Here is an 18,045-nt window from a genome sequence, read left to right on the forward strand (position 1 = left end):
GAGGGCAGGGGAACTTTAAAAAGGAAAAATATTGCTCTGCAGTGCAGAGTCAAAAGCATATGCTGAACACATGCATATTCAAACCCTGCAAGGCCGTGGTGGAGGATGGGACTGCTGAGAACTCCTCTTCTTAGCAATTGCTTTACGAGAGCACGAGAACCCTGCGTGATCTGCTCGGCTGTGGTGATGGGTTATATTAAGTGTAAGGGCACTGCATGACATCTTAATCTAAATATTTAAACTCGGAAAGAGTCTTGGATTCTGTAGCAGGACAGACTGGTTTGTAACCTCTTTTCTCAGTGGTATCTCGTTTTATCCCATAAAGCTGCAATGCCTCAAATGACGCATTCTTCTCCGGCTGATTACAGACAACCTCACTTTCCACATAAGCATTCCCCTACCTGCTAAGAACATGAATATTAGCTGCAAAATCAGCAGTTACTGACTGTAAGTTGGTTTAGGCAGAAGATACACCAGTGAAAGACGGTGGTGATATTCATGTCAGTTCACAGCAATAATACATCTGTAGGTCTCAACTGTCTAGCTGGCTTCACTGCAAACCTACTGTAATTTCACCAAAGCAGACTGTGCCAGTATTATGCTGTCCTAGCAGTACAGAGTTTGATCCTATCAAGTTGTCAAACATAGCATAGAAATTAGTGTGGCTACAGTTAAGCTCCTCAATCCACTGCCACATTTGAAATGTGCCATATTAAAGACAGAATGAAGAAGGGAGTCAGTATCTCTGGTGGTTTTATCAGTAATTTACTCCCTATTCTCATTTATTAACAGAACGTAGCTCTTTGTAGCTCCTCTTTCCACCCTCCTTGTGATACACTTACAAAAGCTTTCTTACTCTCCAGTTGACTGCTACAAACTCGTTCTGGGTTTTGCCATTCTTAATCTCAGCTGCTCCACAAGCAAGGTGGGTTCTTCCCCCTCTGTTTGCTGTGAAATTTTCTGTGAGCAGTCCCTGGTGACGCCACATTGCCCACATCTTGTTCCTGCATTCTTCTTTTTACAGCAGTGGTCACAGTGTGCCTAAATTATGGTGTGTTTTAAGATGCTTATCAAAGAAAAAGCAGTTTATATCTTTGTTCTTATAGCACCTAATATATATTTAGTTTGGGCAAGGGGCTTTGGAAAGCACTCATTAAGCACAGAATGTTTTGCATGTTTTTACTTTCTGTTATTATTTCAGCTAGTCTTTAAAGGAAGCTTTACAACTAAGTGGGGTATTTGGCATGCAACCTGTAAGCTCAAGTTTTAGAAATGGCCAGGTCCTAGGGAGCCTGGTATTTATTTACATGTTAATTTTGGTTTAGTTTCAAAGAAAAAGGCTAGGTCCTTAAGAAAATACTTCTGCATTCAGCATAGGCTGCTTGACAACTGACACGTGCATTTAAAGAAAGAGCCAAAGGCACCGGTAGATTGTTCTAGTGACATATATTAATAAGATGTTTTCTCATCTCATGCTGATGTACTTCTAAAATGACCAATGAAAGCAAATAAGTCTTGTTTGTGTGTCTGTGTGAGAGATTTATGCCTCTTGGACACAGCCTGAGAGATGCAGAGCAACGTTCCTTTGCAGTGGGAGGAGAGGGAAATCTCTGCTGAATCCCGAGTTTTGTAGTGGTTTCTGTGCATGTGTGTGCCTGTGGAAGGGCACGCTTGTAACTTGTCCCAGTTGTAGTGCCTACTGCTAGTTAAGCCGATGTAGCCATGCTGCTAAGCCATTGCTTACGCACAACTGTAGCTGTGCCCTTTGCAAACTGGGAACATCTGGGGAGGTAGGGCAGCACCAACGTCTTTTATATATACCATAAATCTGCCCCAATACAGCTGGTTAAAAAATCCACATAGTTCAAAATAGGCCTGTTCTGAAAGGAAATGATTTAACACCACCCCATCCCCCTCAAATGAAAGGTTTTATTTAAAAATGTACAGTTTTCATACTGAAATTATTTTAGTCAAAGCACCTTGGCCAGCTGCCTACAGATAGATCATCCTACAGAAGTCATGGAAGGGACAAGCTTTATGAAAACCCACCCGTCCTCCATTCTTTATAGGAACTTAAAACTAAGGCAGCAGCTGTCCTTCAGTGAGAAGCGAAAAGGCATCTCTGCAATGGTCAGTCTACTGAACATCAGCCAGGTCTTCCTGTCCTTGTAATGCTGACCCTCTGCAAAACTTCACGGTGAAATTATCTTTTCTAAAGAAACTGGGGTGTCCTGTTGGGCACTGTGAAGGCAGCCGCTCTTTTAGGAAGGAATCTACTGGATGAAATTACCCGCTTCAGTCAGTGACAGAACTCAGGTATCACCTGTGAACCCTGCCAGATCGCCAGCTGTTAAATACCAAGTGTCTTTGGGACTCTGAAGGACAAACCGCTCTGGCTCAAACGCGACGGGAAGTTCTTCCTGTTGGCTTCTCTGCTGGGAGCAACTTCCCAGCAACCGCTGGTCGAGCTGTCTGTGCGGCCCCTGCCCGGCAGCTCTGCGCTGGGCGCAGCCGGGACGGCGTGCAGCTTCCCCGTGCAGCTGTGCGGTGGCTTCAGTGAATGAAGCCTCAGCACTGGCTACCTGCCTGCTCCAGACCCCCTCACACAGCCCCGTACTCAGCTTCTGAAACGCTTAACTGCCGGCAAAGCGGTCACATTGGGGTTTTGTTTGTTTTCAAAGGGAAAAAGGAAATGCAGTGCAAGCTGCACGCACGCTGAAGGCGACGCGTTCACTTATGGCACAAAGTCATTGTAATTCAGACAGATCACAGGCTCCCGTGGATGCAGACACAAGTTACAAACATAAACAATGCCTACACGTTCAGGGGGGGTGTTGTCATGGAAAAAACACCCCAAGCAGGTTTGAGTGTTGCGTTACAGATCCTGCCTAGCAATCCAAAGCTAGTACCAGGGCCGTGAGTCCCATCTCTATTCTATGCGGAAGAACTTTTTCACAGTGAGGGTGACAGAGCCCTGGGACAGGCTGCCCAGGGGGGTTGTGGAGTCTCCTTCTCTGGAGATATTCAAGACCTGTCTGGATGCCTCCCTGTGCAATATGAGCTGGGGAGCTGCTTTGGCAGGGGGGTTGGACCCCATGAGCTCTGGAGGTCCCTTCCAACCCCTACGATTCTGTGATGCTGTGATCTCACGGGGATCGGCGGTGAAAAGCCTGACGAAAAGGCTGGTCCAAAGCCACCATGTTCCAGCTGTTGCTGATCGGCAGGGCGTGACCTCGGAGCTAAGGCCGGGCAGCTCCCAGGCTGCTCAGGCACCCCGTGTCCTTGCCCAGCAGTGCCACACGCTGTGATTTTTACAAGGATCGCTGGCAGGTTGGGTTGTGGAGAAGTCAAACCAAGCACAGCCTCACGCTGGGGTTCAGTGAGACGGACACTAGGGAAAACACTGCTTGCTGGTGTGGCCAGGCTGCCCGGGCACGCAGCCGCCTCGTAGGCCGCAGCACCCACAGCCCACCCGACTTCTGCGGCTCTGCACCAACTCTGCTCCAACCCACCCGGCACCGCTGGGTTTCAGCGCTACACGGTGCACGGGAGCTCACCGATCGCTAACGCGGGCAGGGTGGCCGCCGGGGCCCGCCCGGGCGCATGGCCGGACGAGCGGCCGGTGGGGCGCAGGGTGGCAGAGCGGCAGGCGGGCGCGGCGGGCACCCGTTCCTGCCAGCCGCCGGCTCCCGCCGTGCCGGTGAGCGGCCGCAGCCGCCGGCTCCGGCCGCCCTCGCCGGGAGGAGGGGCACGGTCCCGCGGAGGGCGGCGGCGGCCCCGCCGGGCCGCAGGAAGCGCTGCCGTCACCCGGCCCTGCCCCGCTGTTGCTGCCGGCGGGAGGCTGGGCCGCGCCGGGCCGCGGCCGGGCCGCCCCGCTCCACCTCGGCGTCCCCACAAGCGATGCGTCGACGCACGCCATGAGCTGGCGGTTCGGCTCCCGCGGCGTCGTCCTGACCGCCTACCACCCCAGCGGCGGCAACGGCGGGTGAGTGGCGGCGCGGGGAGGCCGGCGGCTGCTTGCCCGGCCCGGCGCGGCCCGGCCCGGCAGGTGCGCTCGGGAACCGCAGGCGGGGGCGGCTCCAGCCTCGGGCCGAGCGGCGGCCGCGGCGCAGCTTCCCGGCCGTGCGTGGAGGAGGAGGAGGAGCCGAGCAGGGGAGTTGTTGTGCGGGGAGAAGGTGTTTCTCCGGCCCCCGGGGGCGGCCAGAGTTTCCCCAGGGCTGCTCGCTGGCTCTCGTCTTCACAAGCGGTTTTTCCTCTCCCTCCCTTCACCCCTTCGCCATAAACCCTCCTCCGCCGGTGGAACCCCCGCGGCGCGTTGCTGGGCTCCCGAGCGGCGGGTGCAGGCGGCCGGCGCCGGCCGTTGTCAAGGTGCTGGGAGCTGATCACAGTCCCGAGGCCACCCGAGCGCCCGTCGGTGCTGACCCCGCACTGCTGCTGCTCGGTGCTGCCGGGTGAGACCCGGGTGGGGGGCGCGAAGGGCTTTTGGGGGGCTGCAGGGGACAGATCTCCGCACGATCTCCTTGCACTTTACTGCTTTGTACTTTAATGATTTATTTTTAATTAAGCGCTGATGGGGAAGCGCGGGCAAGGACGCGGTAAACTGTGAAGCATTTGCCGTTTTGCCTGAAGGGTGATCCTGGTGGCGAGCGGCGGAGGCAGCTTCGCTCGGGCGGAGGCGGGGGACCCCCCGCAGCGCGGGCAGGGGCGCGGCTGGCTGCTCCGAAGCAGCGACCTGCTGCGCCCAAAGGACAGTCCTGTCCCCGTGGCCCATTCGGGCTTGCCTCTTGCCTTGCTGAAGCTGCCAACAAAGATCCCATTGATAACGATGGGACTTTTTAAAGGCGGAGAAGCCAGCTGGAACGGGGAAGGCATTGAAACGGGCGCACTCTTTCCGTGTGCCGGTGGGAAAAGCGTGTCTGGTCAGAGAGAGCAGAGCCTGATTGTTAAACGAATGTTAAAGAAGTAGTGTGTCAGCCTGGATAAAAGATAACTGACACCCCATGGTATGTCACGCCAAGAGCCCATGGCCAAGGCGGGAACGGAACTGAGAGTTACAGCCTGCCCCGTGTTTGAACCACAGAGCTCTGTCCCTCTTTTGATTGAGCTACTTCCTTCTCCATTAGGAATGCTATTTATCAACCCCGCTTGAAGTCCTGCTGGCGTCTTGGCTGCGTGTGTAAGGAAGCAGATTGCAGATCTAGTGGGTTACTATTCAATGCAAAACCCACAAAATCCACCACCTTCCCTGTTCTTGTTGGTGGTGTTTTCACCTCTTCTCAAAGTTCCTATGGAGCAGGGACAAGATAAAAACCTCTTTCCCGGCTCCCTGGGATAACCTCTGCATAATGAGCTGAATCCACAGAGAGTTAAGATCAGCTCCCCTGTTAGTGCAGGGCTGCTGCATGCCTGGCTCGAAGCTGCAATTGCTTTTAGCTCTCAGAGCCCCTGCACGCCTGGGCACAGTCCCGGGCCCCTCCGTGGCCTGGAAACTTGTCTCCCTGCTAAGGCCGCAGTTAGGAGCAGTGATCTCATCGGGTCCTCTGCAGCTGCTTCTGGGCTCAGCCTCCTGGGTAAGCTGGGACAGTGCCATGCAAGGAATGGTGATCCTCTGCAGGTCACTCTGATGTGGGATGAAGGGAGCGTGGGGGGAAATACCTGAGAAGAGCAGTGTTGTTTCCTTAGTTGTAGCAAACAGAGGTGTCCGTTAAAGCTGCGCAGGACAGGGGGTTCCCACAGTTCGTCTGCCTGGGTTTCAAGTGTGTTTGCCCATGCATGTTTGCCCTTTAGCTTCTTAAACTTGAGATCCTAAAGGATGCCTCTCCTTCTGCTGTGCCATTTTAAATTTGGACCTCAGTCCTGTCTGTCTCATTTCTGTTCACCAGGATCTCAACTCCATGGTCCTGATTCCTCTTCCCCCTCCTGCCCTCGTACCCCAGTGTCTTCCCGCTTCTCAAGTGAGAGGGGTACCGTTTTCAGGAGGCATGGAGGGAGGGGAATGACCACTTGTCCCCCCACCAACCAGCTTCTCTGAAGCACTGTAATATTTCTGTGGAATTACTTTCCTTTTTTCTAATTACTTTTCCTTCTCCCATCAGCATTCACAAGGTGTGCAGAGCTGTGTGATAATAATAGAACAAACTACCAAACCCATCTAATTCTGAAATATGTAGTGGAGTAAGTTCATCTGTTATGCTCTACACAGTGTGTGAGTGTGCCAGTTCTGCCATCCAGATTCTGTGTTTTAGTACTGGTGTGAAGTTGGAACTTACTTTGCCCTTTGTAAAAAAAACCCAAACAAACAAAATCAGAACAACTCTCTATCTGGGCCAGCATCTCTCTGCTAACTTGAAAACTGTAATGTTTAACAGTGATCAGAGAATTAGGAAGCCAGTGTGACACAGAAGCAGCTGTGGGTGCAGCCCTTTTGGAAAGATTAATAGAGATAGTATGTTGATTTATTATTTTTTTCCATAGGCATTCAGAATATTGCATGTTAGAGATTGCTTTGTCTTCAGAGGGTTGGGGAAATGTGGCACTGGTGCACCCTGGAAAAAATGATACATTGGCTGTGCTCCAAAGGAAGTGGCATCCTAGGAAGGGGCTGTGTTTCCTGACTGTTTCTTTTTTCCTTCAGGCATATGAGAAGTCTTGCTTATAAGAGTTTTACTGATGTAACAGATTGTTGAGCTACTTTTCTGTTCTTTTTTTGGCCCTTCAAAGGCTCTGTGAGCCTGTGAAATATTTCCTTAAGGAAGGGTGTACCTTACCATTGGTTCATTAGGCTAAAATCTAGAGCTGCCTTGGTGTGGTTACTTCCTAGTTCAGCAGTTCAGGAATATTGCCCTGGCAGTGGGGATGCTCAGAGTATCGTCAGGTCTGTCAGCTTTGCCACTGAGGAGTTTGTTGTACATTTTACTTTAACGGCTAAAGGAGTATCTTCGTGTAGTGTAGATACTGACTGCAGGTGACATCCCCTTGGAGAAATCACACAGGTGAATTGCCCAATATCATATTCAATCTCAGTAGCTGTGTTTTGTGTTGCTTCAGTTCTTCCACTTCCCAGTTTTAACCCGTTTGATCCACTGATGCTCTATCGGCTGTCAGGCCATGTGTGTTTTGGTGTCGTCTCCTTCACTTTACAATGTCCACACACAGGATTTGAAATCATTTCTTCTTGTTTCTCCCCTGAAACCATTTGTTGTTAGTGAATCAGTTTCCAGTGCAAGGCCCTGTCTCGGTGGCTGCTCGCAGGCACGTCACCCTCGCGCGTGTGAGGTGTGACCTGCACACTGTTACGCGTGGATTTCCAGTGCTGTTTAAATTTGCTGCTGGGGAATTTTACCCCACCTACTGTGTCAGAAAGGACTGCAGGTCCTGTGTCATGTTTGCCATCCATCTGTAGGCGTTTCACATAACAACAGCCTTCTCATACGGCTGCGTGGGCTTACCCTGCGGCAGTCAAATGCCATCCAGAGAGTCCTCTACAGGGCTGTTGCTGTGCTGGAGAGTGAGTGAGTGTGGGTGTGTGTGCGTGTAGATATGCCCTGACTTGGGGATTCTGGTAGATGAGAAGCTTCCTATGAGCCAGCGGTGGCTCTTGCAGCTCACAAGGCCAATGGTATCTTGGGCTCCATCAGCAGAGGGGTGGCAGCAGGGACAGGGAGGGGATTGTCCCTCTCTGCTCTGCCCTCGTGAGGCCCCATCTGGAGTCCTGTGTCCAGAGCTGGGGCCCCCAATACAAGAAAGATGTGGGGCTGTTGGAGAGGGTTCAGAGGAGCCGCAAAGATGATTAGAGGGCTGGAGCACCTGCCCTACAAAGAGAGGCTGAGGGAGCTGGGCTGGTTCAGCCTGGAGAAGAGAAGGCTGCGGGGGGACCTCATTGCAGCCTCCCAGTCCCTGAAGGGAGCTTATAGGCAGGAGGGGATTCAACTTTTTCAAAGGATAGACAATGACAGGACAAGGGGGGATGGATTAAAACTAAAGGAAGGAAGGTTTAGATTAGATATTAGGGGGAAGTTTTTTCCAGAGAGAGTGGTGAGGGGCTGGAACAGGCTGCCCAGAGAAGTAGTGGGTGCCCCATCCCTAGAGGTGTTCAAGGCCAGGTTGGATGGGGCCCTGGGCAGCCTTGTGTAGCTCCAGGCCTGGAGGTTGGTGTCCCTGCCTGTGGCAGGGGGTTGGAGCTCTGTGATCCTTGGGGTCCCTTCCAACCCAGACCATTCTATGAGTCTATGATTCTATGTGTTTGTACATAGATGTATGAAGAAATATTTTAGAAACATGATTATAAGGCAAAGACCAAGTCTGGAGGATTCAGGGGATGCAGAGTGGGATTTGGCAGCGAGTGCGTGCTGAGTGCTTGCAGAACTAACTGCATGAGGCAAATAAGCTCCAGCTGCCAGGCATTCCCAACAGCCAAGCCTAAAAGGCAAACTGAGTAACAGATAGATGATTTTAAATGCGGTGGCCAGTGGAGGCTGACTTTGGTTTTCTCCCCATATCTTTGTCCTATCTGGAAGGCTGCCATCCGGTAGTGTCTGCCATGCCCCACCGCATTGTCCTTTGAGTCACAGCTGCCCTGCTTCACCACATTGTCCTACAAGTCACAGACTCCCTGTGTCCCTTTCCTTTGTGCCACTGTTCCTGCTTACCACCAGCCAGCATGCACACTTTTGCTGCCACTTCACATGCACTGCTCTAACTTAACTGGGAGGACCAGCTTGAGTCTAGAAGCTTTGCAAGGCTGTTTAATGCCATATGCCCCCAAAGGGCCCATGAATCCTTCTGTTGCTGATGACTTGATGAGGAGTCCAGTGTTTCATAAAGCCCAGGATACAGCTCTTCTTCCTCAGAGGCCATGTGGTTATGTGCACCTTCCTTTATTTGCCCTATTTGAATCTTGTGTTTGTACTCACTTGCAAAATGAAAATGATGAGTTGAGTTTCCCTGAAGTGAAACTAAAGCCCAGACCAGTTCTGGAATGAGTGCTGTAACCCTGAGCTGAGAAGAGATTGATGCTGCCTCAGGTCTCCTTTTATAACTGACACCTGCCAGCCTGTGGTGCCCAAGGCTCTCTGTCCTGCTTTGTTAATGAATGTGTGTGACTTTGGGAGGTGCCAGCTGATGCTTGGATTTGTGTGGCAGTGAAATCAGGAGGGGGGTGTTGACAGTTGGGTTTTATTGTAGAAAAGTGCCCTTTATGGTGGGTTGCTGTGTAAGTCTGTATAAACCAAAACATTTACTTTTATATGTCTTTGTAAATATGGGCTTTACTAACTTAGTAGCTGGAGCATCTGTGTTTACTGTTGGGATGAGTGACAAGCAAGGGGCATAAAATACTTGGTGTTTTCTACAGGCAGCTGTGCTCTAAATCACTTGCTCACTGCTTGATCTCCCTGAGAAAGAAACCAGATGACAGAAGTCCTTTGAGCTTGGAAAAATGACAGAGACTTTTGTTGTGAATTGCCCACATTATACGAATTTTCAAACGTTGACCATAATAGACATGACAAATACATACAAGAGGAGTTTATTTTTCCTTACCAGAAGGATCTGTCTCATTAATTGTTCAAATATTTGCTCAGTTTAATCTGAAGATTTAGTAGTTTGCATCTTAAGCCAAGAAGAAATCTAGTGGTAAGCATGAATTCCTGCCCTTTTTCAAGGGCAGTTTCCACCTCCATTCCTTCAGAGAGAAAAGCTCTGTCCTCCCCCCCTCTTTTCCCACCAGTGAGTCACTCCTGGAGTTGAAATCTCGTGCAATGCAGTATGAAGGATGAAAGCACTGTGAGGGATATATGTAGCACTCAGTGTATAAGCAACAGCCTCAGAGGCTGGTTACTCACAGCTGACTTAAGGTGGTGCAGCCTTTTGTGATTGCATTTGCAGTCTGTGAGGACAGCGTGGGTGTCAGGTTCTCTGTACCAACACCCCTGGTTGTTCCTAACCCCTGTAACCTGTGTTTGGGGGTGCCGATGTGGATGGCTCAGTACTTTCCTTGTCTTCAGAGATCTGCCAGACTACAGCTGCCTTTACAAAATCACAGCAGTCTTCTGATAAAAGCTGACTTTACAGGCTCTACGGATAAATGCCGTAGAAAAGTCTCTCTTGCCTTGGATTTGCCTGATAATTTCAGCAGTGCTGACTGTCCGATGCCTGCCAGCGCCTTCCAGCCGAGCTGACCGGCAGCAATGCACGAAGTTCCTTTATTTACAACTGCTGTAATGCCTTTTGTACTTCCTGCATGTATAAATATGCCGTGGACTGCAGACCCTTCATGTGTTGCTTAGTTACAACTGTAGTGATCCCAGTCATTTGATCTGCTGATAGCAAGATGTGGTATCCCAACATTTCGTACTTCCTTGTTTCTGGATTCCTGCTTCACTGAGTTCCCTCTTCCCTCAGTTTGCACCTTATTCTTTTAGTTTATCTTGCTCCTGCCTTTGGTTCTTGCCATATCTTTCCAAGTGATTAAAAAGCCTTCCTCGTGCATATTGCTTATCAAGTTGCTGCTCAATTTTATCTTGGTAGCTGGAGCAAATAATTCTCTTTGAGTCTCTCTGTTTCTTCATTCTGAAACCCTTTCTTCAGCATTTTCAGCATCCTTCTGTAGACCTGCCCAGCCTCTTCGCTTCTCCTTCACCGTCCCAGCCTGTATTGTACAGAATACTTCAGTGTCAGTCTGGCCAGTGCAAAGCTGTGAGTGTAGAACGGCTTCCTTGCTGCTCATTACCACCTCAGCGAGTTGTGTGTACTGCAGTCACGCTGTCCTGTTTTTCTGAGCATCCTGGTGGAGCTCAGATGAGTTGCATTTCCTTTCTAAAGGCCTAGATCTGCTCAAGCTCTTGTTTTTCAGTGCAGCCCTCATTGTGTAGACATGGTCACTGTTTCTTACACTCAGACATCCATTTGGCATCTGTCAGCATGATAAAACAACATTATTTCAACAAGCCCGTTTCAGTGTGTGACCTAGATTATTCGACGTTGTGGATGCAGATTTGATTTAACGCCCTTCACGATCAGTGAAAGCAGTCTATTCAGTTCTACTCTGGGTCAGGCCCTTAAATAGATATAAAATGAGAATAATTGCTGAATCAGTGGAGCTATGTAGCAGAAAAGAGGAAAATCAGGGCCTTTGGTATATAGGCTCTGTTTAATTTTAATGACACACGGAGAATGAGATGTCATGCTTGTCTAGCTATAAGGAATGTGAAGCATAAAGGCCTTTTGAACATTTTAATTAAGGGCTTTCCCCTTTTTTTTTTTTTGAGTGTGTACCAATCTAGATGATACAAAGCATAAGATGTAATAATCCTAGATGTGCCGTTCTAAGCATGTAGACTTTATGCAAAATTGATGTGTAGCTGAATTTACTGATGAGCAGAAGTGCCAGGGGATCTGCTTAAAGCTGAACTCCAACGTTCACTCTAAGTCTGGTGTCAAATGAGTATGTATTGTTTCTCTAAGCTCATTTTCTTTGGAGTGCAGAATTGTTGAGCATGTTTTTGAGTAAGACTAATGGCATTTTCAGTATGCTGGATTAAAGTGCTGTAATCTATTGCCATTGCTAATCTATTGCTATTGCCATTATTTTACTCTCCTTTCATAACTGTTACTAGTGAGCCTGAAGCTGAAAGCCGCAACATATTAAAGGGCTACTCATACACGTTTCAGTAACAACAGCAGTGCCAGCACTCTTCTCTATTGTTAGTGCCTTTTTACTGGAGTTACTGGGTGCACACCTTCACTTTCTCCTTCTGTGAATCAGAACACTGTGGCTGAATAGAAGCTGTCATTGCACTGAGTGAAGTTCCTGCTGTGGGTGGCATTTCAGATTCCTGTTACACATGGGTCGCTGGCTCTTGCTCTGGACTCCTTGGTTAATCCACTGGGCTGGGTGAAGGAGAATTCCACACTTGTAAGTTTTGAGTATCTCCAGTGTGCCAGTGGGCTGTTCTGTGAGGGCTGCTGGTTTTTGGGTGAACCCGTCTCTGCCTTGAAGTCTTGGTCACAAAATAAGCATGTTCAGTCAGGGAATTTAAATATTTATGGCCAAAGAAATAGGGGAAAAAAAGTGAGAGGTTTTGATTTTTTAAATTGGATGCATAAAAAAATGAATAGACCTTATTTATTTCATAAGTAGAATTTAAGCCATCATTTTCTGAGGTGTATTTTTGGTGATACCTGAAGCAGCATGTGGGATGAGCACCTAAGCACTTTACCCCTCTGCTTTTCCTAAAAAGCTGAAGTGATTAACAGCTTCTTTCATCATTGTTTTGTGCCAACTGTTTTGTATTACAGCAGAGTAAAAGTGTGCACAGAAATGGCTATGTACCTGGTCACACCTTCCTGTGAGGACAAGCTGTTCTGTATCCCCCCTTGTTCTGTCATTGTCACCCGTCCTTCCTCCTGCAGCACCCCACACCCCTCAGCCTTGAAATGCTTTCATGAGAATTTCAGAGACTTCATCTGTCCGTCATCTTTCTACAACAATCTGGGGAGGCTTCTTAGGCCAAAAGGTGGCAAATATATAAAAAACTATTAGCATATTTACTTTGCAGTGCCCTGAGGATGACATAAACCTGTGCCAGGTTTATGTCATCCTTATGGGGCTGTGATTTGACAAGAGTCCTACTACTGGCCATGGCCACATCCTATGAGACACTCATCTGATATCATTTAACTCCACTTCTTCAGAATTGCTTAAGAAGATACTAGGTGGCTTAACTTTGTACTGACAGGTTTGTAGTCAGTTCAGGTACAGCTTGTCCTTTAGCAGCCACCCTGAAGCTAGTGTGAGCTTCCTCCCTGGCTCAGTTAGCCCTGACTCACACCGCTCAGTGATTCAGTCATGTGCACGGAGCAGATCTGCAGAAGGCAGGCTGCGGTGTGGGAAGGGAGCCTTGGGACCCAGGTAACACCTGCACACAGTCCTTTTGTGGAGCTGCAGATAACCTGCCTTCCCCTCGTCCGCACGTGGCATCGTGCAGCCTGCCTCACCACAAGAAACAAGAGCCATTCCCCCACGGTGTAACGAGGCACATTAAACTGCAGCTTCTAAATGATGGTTGATCATCTTTTGATAAACTCCTGAAAGGTTGCTGATTTGTGCCTCCTTTAAACACACCTTTCTTTGCTCTGAACTTTGCACCAGAAAGATTACTTGGCTTTCAGAGTGCCCAAGGTATCAGGAATGAGAAGTACAATCAGAACAGCTTACATAACTCCCTATGAGAAACACAGCTTTGCATTGCAGCAGTATTTTTCTGTTTTACGGGTAAAAAAGTCTAAGACATTAAATATCTAAGACATTATACAAATATAAGTCATTGAAAATATTATATACTAACAAAGTGTCCCTGTGACCCAAACTCTGCCTGCCTTCCCCTTTCAGAGCAGGGTATTTATACATTGTGGTACTTGTTCTTTGACAAACCCCCCCCAAAAATAGACTGTATTTGAACTTCTTACTGTGGATAGTGTGTATAAGAACAAACTAAAATATTATCCTTTTTCTCCTACTAAATAGGTGCTGCTCATCAAAGTTTATGGCAAACTTCATGAGCTGTGTGCTGTGAAAGCTGGTGTTTGGCACCTTGCACTTCAAATCAGAACACAGCTTATGAAGATGTATGGTATTAAAACCTGTGTGATGTGTCACAGTGTTGTGGTTTTTGACCCTTGCTGGAGCTTTTGAAGTCATTGTTTAAGAAAGCTTAGTTAGTCACCCTGTGTTAGGGGGTGTGTGATACTTGGGTGTTTTCACTCGCTGCCCATTTGCTGAATTATTTGATGACGATTTCTCTGGACACAGATCTCAGGACAGGTTGTTCTAATTTCTCTTAAGGAGTTTCATTTTAAATATGTGTGGATATTTCATCTCTGAGATACAGATTAGGCATAAATTCAGGTTTTGATGTAGCTTTGAAGGAGTTGCTAAAGGAGGTCCAGTTAGTTAGCAGGTGAGACTTAGCAGCTGTTAGTTTGCTGGAGTGAGAAGTACAGCTGGAGCCAGACCATCAGTCAGTGCCTCTGCACGGGGCCATGCCAGAGAGAAGTAGGGCCAGGGACAAGGTGGGATGGAATTGCAGAATCCTTCAGGCTGGAAAAGGTCACTAAGATCATCAAGTCCAACAATCTGTCTAATACCACCATGTCAACTAAACCATGTCCTGGAGTGCCACATCAACATGGTTTTTGAACAGTTCTAGGGATGGTGACTCTACCACCTCTTTGGGCAGGCTATTCAATGCCTTACTACCCTTTCTGTGAAGAAATGTTTCCTATTATTCAATCTAAACCTCCCTTGATGCAACTTGAGACCATTTCCTCTCATCCTATTGCTAGTTACTTGGGGGAAGAGACCAACTCTCATCTCACTACAACCTCCTTTCATGCAGAGAGGGATAAGGTCTCCAGGCTAAACAGGTCTCTTCTCCAGGCTAAACAACCCCATTCCTTGTAAGACTTCACCAGCTTCATCGCCCTTCTCTGGACATGCCCCAGCACCTCGGTGTCTTTCTTGTAGTGAGGGGCCCAAACCTGAACACAGTATTCAAGGTGCAGCCTCACCGATGCTGAGTACAGGCGCTGACACGCTGCTCCTGATAGAAGCCATGATGCTGTTGGCCTTCTTGGCCACCTGAGTACTCTGCTGGCTCATGTTCAACCTTCTATGACAGTCTTTTCAAACCTTTCCGATTTAGTATTATAATCCAAGCTTGTGCCTAAAATGTCATACGATCCTGGAGCCAGGCTCTTGACTGTCTTTTAGCAGCAGGGTGTTCCTGGGAAGAGATCACCAGACTGTGCTGAGCAGTAGCTCTCCACTGCAGCGTGCTCCAGACCTTAGCTCAGCACCAGCATGACACAGCTGTCCATCCACATCACATAGCTGTGTAGCTGTGTTTTTGTGGGTTTGAGCCCAGCTGAGAAGTGTTCCTTCAGCCCAGCTTGGGCTTTTGGGTTTGTTTCTCCCGCCCCAGCACCCTGTGCAGTGTGGTGTTGACACAGGTGCACAACTGCTGACACTGGCAAACTTGGTGCCTTTTGTACTGAGCTCTCTTGTGTTGGGCTATTGGAGGCTTTTGAACCCCTATTTCTCACGCTCTAAGTCTTCTCACGTGGGTTATTTCATATTAAAACTGTTATTGAACTTTGATCCTCATTTCAGTTGGTTAAAGGATATTTCTCCAGGTAGGTTCTCCTACAAATCACTAGGAGGAGTTGCTATTAGTAAATAGAACAAGGTCACATCTGCTTGTGCTCTTTTGGTGTATTTCAATTTCATTTGCAACCTTTCTTATAGGTAGAGCTGTAGATAATCTTAGACTGTGTACATACAAACATTTTTTTACATGGGTGTATTGGTAAATACTTTTTTCTCCCCCTTTAACAATGTATACCAACTTGCATAATTTGGTATACAGCTATATATACAGCTATATACAGCTGTAATTCAGGTTTTGACTAGCAGTGGTGTTCTGTACATCAGTTTTTGATATAGAAGCCCTTTTATTGGGCTATTTTAAATTTCTTTCTACAATTTTGGTTTCATTTAAGACTTGAAGTTTTTCTCTGTCTGGATTTCTTTCCCTCCATTCTATATTCATATAGAAGTACATACGGATTTCTATGGAACTGACTTCTGCTTTCTAAGGAGTGATGGTTTCATCCCACCTGAATGCACAAGAATGCATATTCATAGAATCGTAGAATCACAGAATCACAGGGGTTGGAAGGGACCTCGAGAGCTCATCGGGTCCAACCCCCCTGCCAAAGCAGCTCCCCAGCTCATATTGCACAGACAGGCGTCCAGACGGGACTGGAATCTCTCCAGGGATGGAGACTCCACACCCCCTGAGCAGCCTGTCCCAGGGCTCCCTCACCCTCACTGGGGAAAAGTTCTTCCCCATGTTGGTGTGGAACTCCCTATGCTCCAACTTGCAGCCATTGCCCCTTGTCCTGTCCCCACAGACACTGAAAAGGGGCTGCCCATTCCCCCTGCATCCCATGCTTAAGATATTTATAAACATTAATAAGGTCCCCCCTTAGTCTTCTTCTCTCCAGGCTGAACAGTCCCAGCTCACTCAGCCTTTCCTCACAGGGGAGATGCTCCAGGCCCTTCTCTGGACTCTCTCCAGAAGGTCCCCGTCTTTTTTATCCCAGGGAGCCCAGAACTGGACATAATAGTCCAGGTGGGGCCTGACCAGGGCAGAGTAGAGGGGGAGGATCCCCTCCTGTGACCTGCTGGCCACACTCCTCCTGATGCCCCCAGGATCCCATTGTCTCTCTCAGCCCCCAGGGCACACTGCTGGCTCATGGCCACCCTGTCACCCACCAGGACCCCCAGGGCCTTCTCCACAGAGCTCTTCTCCAGCAGCTCATCCCCAGCCTGTACTGATACAAATGGTTGTTCCTTCCCAGGTGCCAGACTCTCCACTTGCTTTTGTTGAGCCTCATCTGGTTTCTCCCTGCCCAGCTCTCCAGCCTGTCCAGGTCTCTCTGGATGGCAGCGCAGTGTCCTGCCTGTCAGCCACTCCTCCCAGCTCTGTGCCATCGGGTACTTGCTGAGGGTGGATGCTGTTCCCTCATCAAGGTTGTCAATGACGATATTAAACAGGACTGGACCCAACACTGAGCCCTGGGGAACACCACTAGTCACAGGTCTCCAGTCAAACTCTGCTCCACTGATCACCACTCTCTGACCTTGGTCCAACAGCCAATTCTCAACCCACCTCACTGTCCCCTCATCTATCTCGTGCTCTCTCAGCTTTGCTATCAGGGTGTCATGGGAGACAGTATCAAAGGCCTTGCTGAAGTCAAGGTAGATGACACCCACTGCTCTCCCTCCATCTACCCAGCCGGTGATGAGATCATAGAAGGCTATGAGATTGGTCGAGCACGATATTAACCTCTTCCTTAAGGTTTGTTTTATTTCCCTTTTTTTTTTTTGTTTTATTCAACTTTGAAATTAGGATTGGGAGGTAGAAGCTTTTTGTTACAATATGCAACATCATCTGTTGATGGATATTCTTTTGTTGACGTGTAGGCTGCCTTGTGTCTGGCCTCCTTAGCTCTGCAGGTGCAGAACGTGTGTTTCTCAGGCCTCCATCCTGGTGCCAGAGTACATTGTATCCCCCCTTCGTAGTTCTCCACCAGGGTGATCTGTCAAGCTGTAGCTTGACAGTTTTACTTCAGGAAGTTCAGGGTGTCCTTGTGGTCTTCCAGCTCTGTGGGTTCATATGTCACCCAGTCTGCTTCCAACTGATTGCCCTCTGAGAAGGGTGGGAGAGTACTGCTGCAGTGAGAGGTCAGGGGACAGACCAAGACCTCTCCCATGCTCCTTCTGCTAGATAAGTCAGAATCTGCCTGCCTCTGTTTTTCTGGCTTGATAGTTTGGAAGAAAGGCAAGGTGGCTGCCATATGCAGGTGTGGCAGGGTCATGTGTGGACAATTAATGGACAGATGTGACTGTGTACATTCTGGTTCCTGTAAAGGATGCTTTGTGAGTGTTTGATGTTCTCATACAGACCACTCTTATTAAATGGCATTGAGGAAAAACTAAATTACAAGGGCCGTTCCAAGTCCTTTGTATGGTTCTGGAAATCCAAGTCTAATGCTGTGTGAAGCTGAATGAGCAATACAAGGGAAAAAGCAGTGGCACTGTTGTGGGTTTTTTTTATGTGGGATGTGGTTTAGCTGCCTGAAGGGTGACTATTAACTATGGGTGTCTGCTGGTGACCTCCAGAAGAAAGCCTAGCTGCTGGCTGGAGGTGCAGTGCTGAGAGTATACTGATGCCCTTTCGGTGGATAGAGACCTATTGCTGTTTCTGAATAAAGAATTATTCTCTGCTGTGGCTGCAGAAGGTGGTGATTTGCGCTGGGTTGTTGGTCTGCTTGAGTTGAGATCTAATTTGTCCTGTTAAATATTATCATACAGTGTTCTGACTGTCCTGGTAGCTGGATTTATCCCATGTTTTCTCCCAGTGAACAGTGATGCCCCTCCCTTTACCCTGAATGGCACTGGGTGCACGGCAGTCTGGCTGC

General features: G+C 48.6%; 1 protein-coding gene across 1 annotated transcript in view; it reads left to right on the forward strand.

The window, feature by feature from the left end:
• Positions 1 to 3,866: 3,866 nt before the first annotated feature.
• ARHGAP18 (Rho GTPase activating protein 18) overlaps positions 3,867 to 18,045 on the forward strand; it is a 65,992-nt gene continuing 51,813 nt past the window's right edge. The window contains exon 1 of the mRNA XM_084261667.1: positions 3,867 to 3,985. Coding sequence (XP_084117793.1) covers positions 3,918 to 3,985 — 68 coding nt within the window. The 5' untranslated portion in view covers positions 3,867 to 3,917. The remainder of the gene's footprint in view (positions 3,986 to 18,045) is intronic.

This window comes from Gallinula chloropus (genome assembly GCF_964237585.1).
Source record: "Gallinula chloropus genome assembly, chromosome: 3".
In the NCBI taxonomy this organism is placed as follows: domain Eukaryota; kingdom Metazoa; phylum Chordata; class Aves; order Gruiformes; family Rallidae; genus Gallinula; species Gallinula chloropus.